The sequence below is a fragment of the Typopeltis vanoorti genome, chromosome 24 (assembly GCF_054136105.1).
Source record: "Typopeltis vanoorti isolate ZY-2024b chromosome 24, IOZ_Tvanoo_1.0, whole genome shotgun sequence".
Lineage (NCBI taxonomy): Eukaryota > Metazoa > Arthropoda > Arachnida > Uropygi > Thelyphonidae > Typopeltis > Typopeltis vanoorti.
The window spans coordinates 24083918-24096616 of NC_143572.1; the positions used below are offsets into that span (position 1 = coordinate 24083918).

A 12699-nucleotide genomic window follows, 5' to 3' on the forward strand; every position below is an offset into this window, starting at 1 on the left:
GATAATGGGGGGGAGGGGGCTACAGTGCTCAACAAGTGTTTAATGTGGATGAGACAGGCCTATTTTGGAAACGTGTGCCTAATCATACCTATATTGCCAACGAGGAGAAGGCAGCACCAGGCCATAAAGCTGATAAGTTGAGACTGACTTTGCTTCTTGGGGCTAATGCTATTGGTGACTTAAAACTGAAGCCCTTGTTGGTCTATTAAGCTGAAAATCCAAGGGCACTAAAGGGTAAACTGCCTGTCATCTGGAGGTCCAATAAGAAGGCATGGGCGACACTTCAAATCTTCGAGGACTGGTATACCAACCATTTTGTGCCAGAAGTTCAGAGGTACTGTACAGCCAAGGGTCTGCCCTTTAAGGCATTGTTAGTGCTAGACAATGCCCCTAGTCACCCTGCCCACTTGGATGACTTTCACCTTAATGTTAAGGTGGTTTACCTTCCACCAAACACCACAGCCCTTTTGCAGCCTATGGACCAGGGTGTTATTGCTTCCTTTAAGGCCTACTACGTCTGCAGGACATTTGCTATGGCTTTCAGGGCAACTGAAAAAGACAAGAACTTAAAAGACTTCTGGAAATTGTATAGCATTTATAATGCCATACAAAACATTGAGCATGCTTGGGATGAAATGAAGCAGACAAATTTGAATGGTGTGTGGAAAAAACTGTCCCCCCAGTTTGCGAATGATTTCCATGGCTATGAGGAGACAGTTGAGGCTGTCACAGAGAAGATTGTTGCCCTGGGGAAGCAGATGAATTTGGAAGTGGAGGCCGAAGATGTCACAGAGCTTCTGGTATCTCGTGGGGAGGAGTTGTCAGCAGAAGACCTCATTAAAGCAGCTGATTGAGGAGGAGGAAATGGTTCCAACCCCTGAACCCAGGAGATTCACCACCAAGGGCTTCGCAGAAGGTTTTGCCCTCATTGAGGATGGGCTGGCCAAGTTTGAGACTGAGGATCCCAACACTGCTAGGTACAGAAAGGTCTTCCGAGGCGTTATGGATTGCCTGCAGTGTTATATGGAGATATACGAGGAGAAGAGGATGGCATCATTCCAGACTAGCTTGGAATGTTTTTTTCACGAAGATGAAGAGGCCTGCAACAGGTACTGGTACCTCAACTGTCTTTTCAACCACAGCATAAAAGGTAAAGAATTGTTTTCAATTTTTTTTTTTAATCATCTGTACAGAATGTACAGTTTCATTTGTCATTTTGGGGATTGTGTATATATGTTCTCCCTTTCATTTTCCTATGGCTTAGTTCTGTTTCTTGATATATACGTATGACTTTAGGGTGTTTTAGGTTAGGTAAGTAACTTAGGCTATGGTAATTCCGACTTGCATCGAAAATCGACTTACGTCGGTCTGTAGGAACGGATCTCTGACGCAACTCGAGAATCCCTGTATATATTATATATATATATATATATAAAATGTAGGAAGATTGATATATTCAGTTGTATTTTGATTCTTTTTGATTATTATATTTTTTTAAATATAATTATTCTTCCCACAGATAAAGGCAACGTCAGAGTTGTTCTTAACATTGATGAATATCATAACAAGGTGATGGAATTGTTACAGAATGAAACTTACTCGATCCTCAAGAGAGAGAGAGATCCCACCCGTGAACTCCACAACCGGACCAACAATCTACTGGGAACTACCTCTGAACTACTTGGTAACATACGCCTTTCTCTTCGTTCTCTCCATCCGCTTATTCCACGATTATATGGACTACCTAAAATTCATAAGGAAAATATCCCACTTCGACCTATCATAGAAGGAATTGACTCTCCAACATATAACCTTTCAAAATATCTGGCTAAATCTCTCAAGTATTTTTCAGGTAAGTCATCGTCTTTTATTAAAAACTCTGCAGATTTTGTATCATGTTTAAAATATATTATTATTAAGGAAGATGAAATCATGGCTAGTTTTGACATCGTCTCCTTATTTACCAATGTTCCTACAGACGAAGTTCTTGTACTGCTCAAAGATAAATTATCTAAAAGATCATGGCCTTACTTACTAATTGCATCCACTCAGGATACTTCAAGTTTCAGGATACCATCTATAAACAAAATTATGGTCTTGCAATGGGTAATCCGTTGTCACCTGTACTTGCGAACGTCTATTTAGAAGATCTGGAAGTTAAAATCATCTTTTCGTATCCTTTAAAACCAAGAATTTGGAAAAGATATATTGATGACATTTTCTTGATTTGGAGCCATGGCCGTGAATCTCTCCTGAACTTCCTAGAAAGGCGACATAAAATTTATGGCTGAGTTTGAAGCTAATGGTTCTCTTTCTTTTTGGACATCAAACTGACCCATTCCTCTGAGAAATTAAAAATCTCGATTTACAGAAAAGCTACCCACACCAGCAGATATCTCCACGGTCAATCCCATCATTATCCTCCTCAAAAGTTTGGATTCATTTCTTAACTAGGACATCGTGTTTGCTCTCTTCTTGATGATGAAAGAACTTAATAAAGAACTCAATTTTCTCAGGTCTACTTTTCGACAAAATGGTTATTCTCAAAAAACAATTGACAAATTCCTATTAAATCCATCCACTCGCCATAATGAAGAGACCAATCATGTGAAAGGTAATATTTCTATACCATACATAAGCTCTGTCTCACCCAAATTGGCCAAGGTTCTTAGGAAATACAACTCTATTTGCTCCTCTTCCAAAAATCCGCTCCTTAGTGAGCCGTCTGAAACCTAGACATCACAACCTTAAACATCCAGGTATTTACCAGATTTGGTGCAACTGTGATATACCTTACTTTGGCCAAATAGAGAAATGATTCGAGTTACACATTGAAGAACATAAAAGAGACGTCAGTTACAGGAGGACGCAAGCCAGTGCTTTATCTAGTCACATTCTGTTCTCGGCCAATTCTAAAGAAGAAAACCTTAGCCATACAGTCCTGTGGGACAAGTCTAATAACATTTTCTGTTGCCACGATGAATTAGAAAGGAAGATAATAGAATCAAAAGAAATCATTCTCAACCCCCTACATCTCAACAACAACCCGAGTTACAACCTTTCAGACTGTCATTGTACTACGATCAAATACTGGCATTCGAAAGATGCTATACGCCCAACAATGAAGCCAATGAAAGAATAGTTTTGAATGCACAGACTTCAACGTTGAAATATATACACTAACTTTCTGTGATGTTTACAGTTATTTCATGTATGTTTTAATGGTTATTTCTTTTTTAATGTGCACCCAAAGAAGGCTGATACAAGCTGAAACTAGTTGTGCTAATAAACTTTGTTTTCATTTTTCTAGGTTTCTAGTTATTCGATTTAAAAAAAAAAAAAAAAAAAAAAAAAAAAATATATATATATATATATATATATAAAAACATGCTCTCCAGCCCAATTTAATTTTGTAACCTAATACAGGGCTGTCCAAAGCACTGCCCATGGACCACATGTGGCCCGCTATGCATTTTGATTTTCACAAGCAAAAAAATAAAATAACAATTTGAATCGAATGCGTATTACATATTTTAATTCTATCACTAATTGATAATCTTGATGTTGGTAATTTTATTTGGTGTTTTTACATCACTATATACCCACGTGTTTTTCAAATATTAGATGTGTCAAAGAAGTGTTCTTACTGTTTTGTTCCAATGTGCATGCTCTTGGCGCTCACAGGAAATGCGAGCACGCGATTAGTGATGTTCATTTGTTCAGCTATTGAGGTTGTGCTGCTGCTCACCAAATTACTAGATATGCATGTGATGCAGCCCTCGGATAAATTTTTTTAATGTGGCCCTTGGAATACCAGGAATAAATGAAAAATATAATATCGGTGATACTGATATTTCGTTTGTGGATGAGCACTGCACACCAGGAATATTCGCCCCTGATATACAGTAGGCTTCGACTAGAACAAATGCACAGGAATATGTTTGCTATAGTGAATTTTTAGAATAGTTCCTTAGCTTTATTCTAGTTCCTTAGAATAGAAGTTTGAAGAAAAGGGACTTTTCTAAAACAAAACAAGTGATATATCTGAAAAAACAAGTGAGACCTTTTGGTCTCACTTGTTTTATCAGATATATTAAGTCATATATCCTAAAGAGTAATAAAATTAAAGTTTAACAAGTTAAAACACTAACTCACCCTATATGCTTGATTGAGTTTACTTTCATTCTGAGGAAGGGTAGACCATACACCCTAGAAGAAAAAAGAAAAAATGTATAGTTCTCTCTCACACACACATATATTTATATATATACACCACTGATCAAGAGTACTAACTTAAGTAGAATTACAGAATTACAGTTAATTTATGTTACTGTTTAAAACTTCTTTTATATCACAACTCCTTCAAAACTGATTGTTTTCTTACTCTTTTGTAGACAGCTTAAGCTGAGGTTGGTATACAGAAGCAATTATGAAGTTTCCCACTTGTGTGCAACATACTATATTGTACCAGAAGTAATCATGAATACGAAAGTATAGTATTTCTGGTTAATTATTGGGTTTAATCAGAACGTATTCAGTATAAAGTAAATATAAAGTATTTTTTTTTAACTCTTTTCCCTTTGAACATAAATCTATACCTTTCAGTGTGTTCATGCACATATTCCAGAGCACAAACACAAATCTGCATACCAAAGGTTAACCTGGAAAAACAACTTGGAACCTTTTCAATCAAACCTTGTGTTTTTTCAGAATCTATAGAATATATTCTGAAAAAAAAATAAGACCTAAATGGATTAATAAGCATAGATGGTAAAAAACTACAAATCCTTATGTTTGCCGATGATCTAGTACTGATATCCCACAATCCAAAAGACCTAGAAGAAATGGGCGAAAAAATAAACAGTAAGATAAGCTTAGAAATGAATCTAGAAAAAACAAAATAGATCAAAAACATCTACACAAGTGACAGTCACCTATGTATTAATAACATCCCTATAGAACAAGTTGACTCCTACTTAGGACAAACAATAAAAATCAATAACGATTTATCTGAAGAACTAGCAAAAAGAAAGAAAGTTGCATGGCTATCATTCAACACACTAAAAGAAACACTTACTGATCCAAATCTTGACATCTCTACAAAGGCAAAACTACATGGTGGCCATAAAATAACTTTTCCTCTTTGGAGGCATCTATAGCTAAAACCAATAAACGGAATGAGACCAAATTTTATATCGAGACTTTTGATGGCATGGGGAGATGATTTCCGTGAAAAAAAGATTTAGTACCAAAAGTCGCCAACAGGGGGAATTTTGGCGCTGGCAGAGCTGAAAACTTTCAAATATTTGCAGTAAATGCGGGTAAAAAGGATTATGCAAATTTTACTGAGCGTACATGACAGCAGCGCCACCAATTCCACTTTAAAAGGGATTGGGAACGTTCAAACAGTTATTTGAATGACTGACGAATTGTGCTCAATATGCATCCTACTTTGCCTCAGCATGCTTTACTTGTTAGCTGCAGCACTGAGAGCTATGATTAAGAAGTTTGAAGAAACTGGATCACTAGGAGTTAAACCTGGTAGAGGACAGAAAGCAGTAACAGACATTGCTACTACATGTAGCACACCTGATGTAATTTGTTGTATACAAGAAAGGTCAGCACATTGAAAATCGTGTATGTGGTCCAGGGGACCCTGATTCTGATGAATAAAACATTATTTCCTGTGAGTTCAATCACTACATTAATTTCTATGTCTTTCGCAAGTTGTTTTAGTTTAATTATTATTATCATTGTAACATGCCACATATCCAGCTGGAATAAGTGACGCGGCTGTCGCTTACACCGTCGAAATGTTATTATTCCATTTTATCTGCCTTTAATGTAATTATGTTGGTGACTTTTAGTACTAAGTCTTTTTTTGAGGAAATCATTTCCCCATGGCTTCAAAAGTCTCAATATAAAATTTGGTCTCATTCCGTTTATTGGTTTTAGCTGCAAATGCCTCAAAGAGGGGAAAGTTATTTTATGGCCACCCTATATTTAATAGTGACATCCTTCCATCACTCACATACAGATCAGAAACATGGAACATGACAAGAATAGAAGAAGAGCCACTCAGAATAACTCAGCATGTAATAGAAAACAGTAAAACCCCAAAGTTACGCGGTAGGTGGACCAACAAAAAGCACGTAAATCGAATTCACATAACTCGGGGTTTAATTCTGCATGTAATTTATATATACAAACATACAATTGGGACCAAAGGTTTACAAACACACCTATATTTTTTAAGAAATATAATCATAATTGTAGTTTTTCGTACATAAAAAAAAAAAGAAAGGTATTTCGATGTCAATAGTTTCATAAAATCTAATAGATTCGTCTGACGGCATAATGTCTTTTTCTTGTCATGCAAAATTTCTTCATAGCAAGCTAATGATTTTTTTATTCCTTGCCTTTTGCCTACAGTTCGTTCCTCGTTAGAATCTATGTCCTCCAAAATCTGTAAAACCTTTCTTTTGATTGTTCTTACTGTAGATCGAACTTCTTTGCTAGCTCACAAATTTCCATTCCGCTTTCAAAATCCTTAATAATGTTGAGTTTTGTTTCCAAAGTCAATGTTTTTCTTTTCTTGCTAGCTGTAGAAGAACCGGACTTGCTTCTTTTGGATGGCATTATTATTTTTTATGTGATAAAATTTTTATCAAGAACATAACATTAAATAATCACAAGGTTTGTAAACTATAAAAATCGTGTATGAATGGAGACCACACGAAACACAACAGTGCTTGTTCACAGCATGTGCAACACTGGCGAATGCGACAGGTGCCTGAAAGACATGACTAGTGGTGAGTCGTGAAGCAGGACGGGAATACGCACATATAAGAAACCGCGTAAGTCGGGGTATGACTATATAGGATTTCGAACATCAGCAAAATGGAACATGTTAGAAACATGCAACTAAGAGAGAGAGAGAGAGAGAGAGAGAGAGAGAGAGATCAGGCATAAAAGATGTGATAACTGCAGTATATGAAAGAAAGGTGAGATGGGCAGGTCACATAGCCAGGCTCAGGGATAACAGATGGACATGAATAAATACTCAACTGGCAACTGAGAATAAAGAGAAAATCAGGAAGACCACCTACAAGATAGGAAGAGAGAGGCTCAAGATCGAGATTGTTGGAGGCATCTTTGTGACCTCCAACGATCACGGAGAAATCCTGAGTAAACACAGGTGCATCAAAGTAATATACAGTATGCTATGCATAAATGTCTCATACTAAGTGCCATATACTCCATTGTTATTTCTTCACTTCTTATTATCAAAGTTCAAAAGACTAAATGGAACTTTTTCATAATGCTTAAAATGACCGATATTCATTCAATATATGATTTCAAATAATGTTGATCAGCTGATCAATAGGTAGGTAATTATTATACCTCCTTTAATTTTACTGATCATTTTTTTATTTTTATTTTGCATGCTTGTCCCCTTAAATGCAACATAATCTAGTTACACCAAGTCTATTATGCATGCTATACACATTATGATATGCATAAATCTCTCGCACTAAGTGCCATATACTCCACTGTTATTCCTTGACCTCATTTTATCCAAGTTAGTTTCATAATTTTTTAAATTACCGATATTGGTTCAATATATTATTTCAAATAATGTTCATCAGCTGACAGCAGGTGGTTCATTTAGTATACCTCCTTTATTTTCGCTAATTGATTTTCCTTTTGCATGCTTGTCCCCTTAAATGCAACATAATCTAGTTAACACCAAGTCTATTATGCATGCTATATCTTATACTAAGCGCTAAAAGAATTTTAAAATCTGATGAGTATTTAGCTATGTTTTTTGAGCTTTTAAAAAAAATAGAGGGGAGGGGCCCAATTCTTTCTACTTTTATTATTAACATGTTCCTGAGACGATCATCACTCTCTTGCCGTAACCCTGACCATCTTCAGGGGCGAGAGCAAACATTGTGTCCTGCAGAAATTTCGTTCTTGCATTTTGGTGGACACATCACATACTGAGACGGCTTTTTTGACTGTAAATAAGGAGAATGCTATATTTGGTAAGCATATTAAAATTACTAAAAGGCGTAAATATATGAACTATCATTGATTAGAATCAGGATCCCCTGAACCCTGATTCTGATGAATAAAACATTATATCCTGTGAGTTCAATCACTACATTAATTTCTGTGTCTTTCGCAAGCTGTTGTTTTAGTTTAATTATTATTATTATTATCATTGTAACACACCACATATCCAGCTGGAATGAGTGATGCGGCTGTCGCTTACACCGGTGAAAGGTTATTATTCCATTTTATCTGCCTTTAATGTAATTATCTGCTTTTTTCGACTCTACCAGCACCAAAATTTCCCCTGTTGGCGACTTTTGGTACTAAATCTTTTTTTTTTTTTTTTTTTTTTGCAGAAATCATTTCCCCATGCCTTCAAAAGTCTCAATATAAAATTTAGTCTCATTACATTTATTGGTTTTAGCTACAAATGCCTCCAAAGAGGGAAAGTTATTTTATGGCCACCCTGTATTTAATAGTGACATTCTTCCATCACTTACATACAGATCAGAAACATGGAGCATGACAAGAAAAGAAGAAGAGACTCTCAGGATAACTCAGCATGCAATAGAATATAGAATTTGTAACATCAGCAAAATGGAACATGTTAGAAACACGGAACTAAGAGAGAGATCAGGCATAAAAGATGTGGTAACTGCAGTATATGAAAGCAAGGTGAAATGGGCAGGTCACATAGCCACTCAGGGATAACAGATGGACATATAGAATAAATACTCAACTGGCAACTGAGAATAAAGAGAAAATCAGGAAGACCACCTACAAGATGGGAAGATCCACTTGTGAAATCTATGGGTATAGAGGCTCAAGATCGAGATTGTTGGATGCATCTTTGTGACCTCCAACGATAATAGAGAAATCCTGAGTGAAACACAGGTCCATCAAAGTAATATACATTATGCTATGCATCAATGTCTCATACTAAGTGCCATATACTCCATTGTTATTCCTTCACTTCGTATTATCAAAGTTCAAAAGAATAAATGGAACTTTTTCATAATGCTTAAAATTACCGATATTCATTCAATATATGATTTCAAATAATGTTGATCAGCTGATCAATAGGTAGGTAATTATTATACCTCCTTTAATTTTACTGATCATTTTTTTATTTTTATTTTGCATGCTTGTCCCCTTAAATGCAACATAATCTAGTTACACCAAGTCTATTATGCATGCTATACACATTATGATATGCATAAATCTCTCGCACTAAGTGCCATATACTCCACTGTTATTCCTTGACCTCATTTTATCCAAGTTAGTTTCATAATTTTTTAAATTACCGATATTGGTTCAATATATTATTTCAAATAATGTTCATCAGCTGACAGCAGGTGGTTCATTTAGTATACTTCCTTTATTTTCGCTGATTGATTTTCCTTTTGCATGCTTGTCCCCTTAAATGCAACATAATCTAGTTAACACCAAGTCTATTATGCATGCTATGCATATTATGCTATATCTTATACTAAGCGCTAAAAGAATTTTAAAATCTCATAAGTATTTAGCTATGTTTTTAGAGCTTAAAAAAAAAAAAAAAAAAAAAAAAAAAAAAAAAAAAAAAAAAAAAAAAAAATGTGGGAGGGGTCCCAATTCTTTCTGCTTTTATTATTAAAAATGTTCCTGAAGTGATCATCACTCTTTTGCCATAACCCTGACTATCTTGAGAGGTAAGAGTAAACATTGTGTCCTGCAGAAATTTCGTTCTTGCATTTCAGTGGACACATCACATACTGAGGCGGGTTTTTTGACTGTAAATAAGGAGAATGCTATATTTGGTTAGCATATTAGAATTACTAAAAGGCATAAATATGTGAACTATCATTAATAAGCCATGTGAGTGTGGGAATTATAAAGGAAAGAACAAGTGTGAATAGAAATACTTTCATTACTGGTAAACAAATTATTAATAATTAACATTTGTGATATTGTGTGTGTGTGTGTGATAACACAGTATAGCAGTGTGCACAGCTGAAGGTTCATTTATCAACAGTTTCATCATCTTCATGAAATTATCATGTCTATAACTTCCAGCATTCACAGAGACCTATTCAATGATAGAACTTTTATAAAAACTGACATGAATGTCAAAAGTTAAAGCATGTTTATTAAACTTCAATATATTTTTGGTTAATGCACTATAAGCAATTTGATTTTACCTACATTTTTTCAGTACAAATGGCACATCCTATTTAAGTGATAGCACAACAACTCTTTCTGACTCAAAATCCTTTCCTTTTTTTCTTGGTAGAATATTCTTTAATACCACACTCACAAATTAAATCAAATTAACATGAAAAACCTGAAGCAATAAAGTTCAGAAATAAAAAAGCAGACAATGAAACTTATTTGTGAGTGGGGTATTAAAGAATATTCTACCAAGAAAAAAGGAGATTATAATTTTGAAATTATAATAAAGTTTTTTTTTTTTTTTTTTTAGGATAGCAGAAAAAAGACCCAGAAAAAGACATATCTAGGTGGACTGACACAGAAATGCTCAAAAAAGACCAAAATATACAATCTGACAAATAAGATTAATTTGGATGAAAATTGCCAATAGTAAGTCAGTAATGACAGACCTTTCATGTAGTGTTAACATACTATTCTGCACATCTACTGACAGTATGTATCAAGGATTTGATAATGATAATAGTTAGAGAGGACAGCTGAACCTAACCTATGTGTCTTTGCATCAGACAACATATGTAAATGCAATAAAAGTTCCTTGCAGTTTGGGAAGGGTCAAGAGAATAGTATAGTTTTGTTATAGTTGAAGATATACTATAGGGAATATTCTTTACAAACAGCACTGATGCTATGGGACTTTGGATTGGCCAGATGCGTGTTATAATGAAAGTTGAATGTATATAAGGTTTGCTGCTAGCGTTTCTAACCTAATCGGTCTAAAAGCTGCCTAACAATTTCAGACATGGGAAAACTCTTTTCTCAATTTAAAACTGATAATGATTTCCCCAAACTAGCCAGCATACCATCATGCAGCCAGCTTTGTAAATATTGCAAGTTTTTTCATTCCTTTTAACTTTTTTAAACTTTAAAATCCACAGTATTTGATTCATTATCTTCTGCAATTAGGAGTATATATATAATACATAAGTTAGAAAAAGCCATCAGAAACTGGATTATATATGGTATTTGATTTGACCAGATATGTCCAAAGATGGAGGTATAGAAGTTTTGCAGTAGATATGCTACATAATTTAGAACACCTGGTCAGAAATCAAATTGGAGTAGAGCCATCAGTACCCATTTTTAAAACAGTATAAAACTGAGGTGCATCCCTGCTGAGTGTTCTAGGTAAGATTTATGCAAGAAGAGTTGAAAAGAAGCTAAGAAAACTGTGGAAGAGAAACCTGAAGAAGACCAGCTAGCTTAAGACCAAATAGGAGTTGTCAAGAAAACTATTTTTCAACTACAAATACATGTATGATGAGAAATCACAAAAATATATAACCTACATTTAAGTTTTGTAGATCTGAAAAGACTCATAAGATGCCAAGATGGGGAGAAAAAAAAAAGCACAAAAAACACTACACCTGCAAGAGTCCTGAATACTGACATAGGTAATCAGTCATATTATCTTCTAATTTAAAATACTGGTAAATGCTAGCAGCATTAGTAGTAGCCTAATCAATAAAAATAAGAGCTGAGGTTGTTATCAGTGAATTATCATGGTATAGAAGATTCAGGGGAATCCATAATCTTAATTTATGACCTGTTTGAAATGGAAGTTGTGTGTGTTAAACATATGGATCCACATACACTGTTTGTTGTGGCAAACAATTTTCAACTACAAAAAGAAGACAGAGAATTGAAGCACCACTATCCCTGCCTAGTGCCATTTATATAGAAACTTTTGAGCAATATGTTGTAGCCTCTACTTTAATACCTAAAGTGTGACTCAGATATGCTGATAGCCTTTTGGTCTAATGGTTGCTAAACTTTAAAACTATCCTTAACCACCTGAACAAAAATATAAATGCATACATTTAACCATTGAAATTGAAAATTGAACACATTGCCTTTTCTGGATACATACATATATGTAAACAAATTTCCTTCTTTCTTCTTCTTACCCACACATAACATTGATGTGCATTATCTTTGTTGAGGATCAGGTATTTAAAAAAAAAGTCTGTGCACAAAATGTCTTAATCACTAAGCTAACTGAAAACAGAATTGCACAGCACAATCCCTCCTTAGACGTGTATAATGCATGGGAAGATAGTGCCATATATTGTGGTATAATATTGTCCAGCCTAGCCAAAAAGCTTGTTAAAAGTATCCATTCCAGGGTATTTGCAATACTAAGATAATATATCAACAGCTACTTGAGGAAATATGACTTCTACCACTGAGATAGCTCCAAATATATCCACAGGTTTTGCACTCTCAGATGAAACTTTGAATAAAGGTTGAAAACAGCCTGGGTAGTGACACTCATAAGAGACTCTACATACAAGTCACCTTTACACAAAGATGTTTCAAACAACTTTTGTTTGCTTACATGTGGATAAAATAATGATCAAAACAAGAATATAATTTCCTCTCAAATATAATATACTAATACCTAGTGCAAAAACTTGCTACATGGATTTAATA

General features: G+C 34.8%; 1 protein-coding gene across 2 annotated transcripts in view; it reads right to left on the reverse strand.

The window, feature by feature from the left end:
- Positions 1 to 12699, reverse strand: part of LOC150093023 (uncharacterized) — a 257599-nt gene that overhangs the window by 151622 nt on the left and 93278 nt on the right. For both annotated transcript variants that reach the window (XM_090413793.1, XM_090413794.1), the window contains exon 10: positions 4156 to 4209. In XM_090413793.1, the coding sequence (XP_090269919.1) occupies positions 4156 to 4209 (54 nt within the window). The remainder of the gene's footprint in view (positions 1 to 4155; positions 4210 to 12699) is intronic.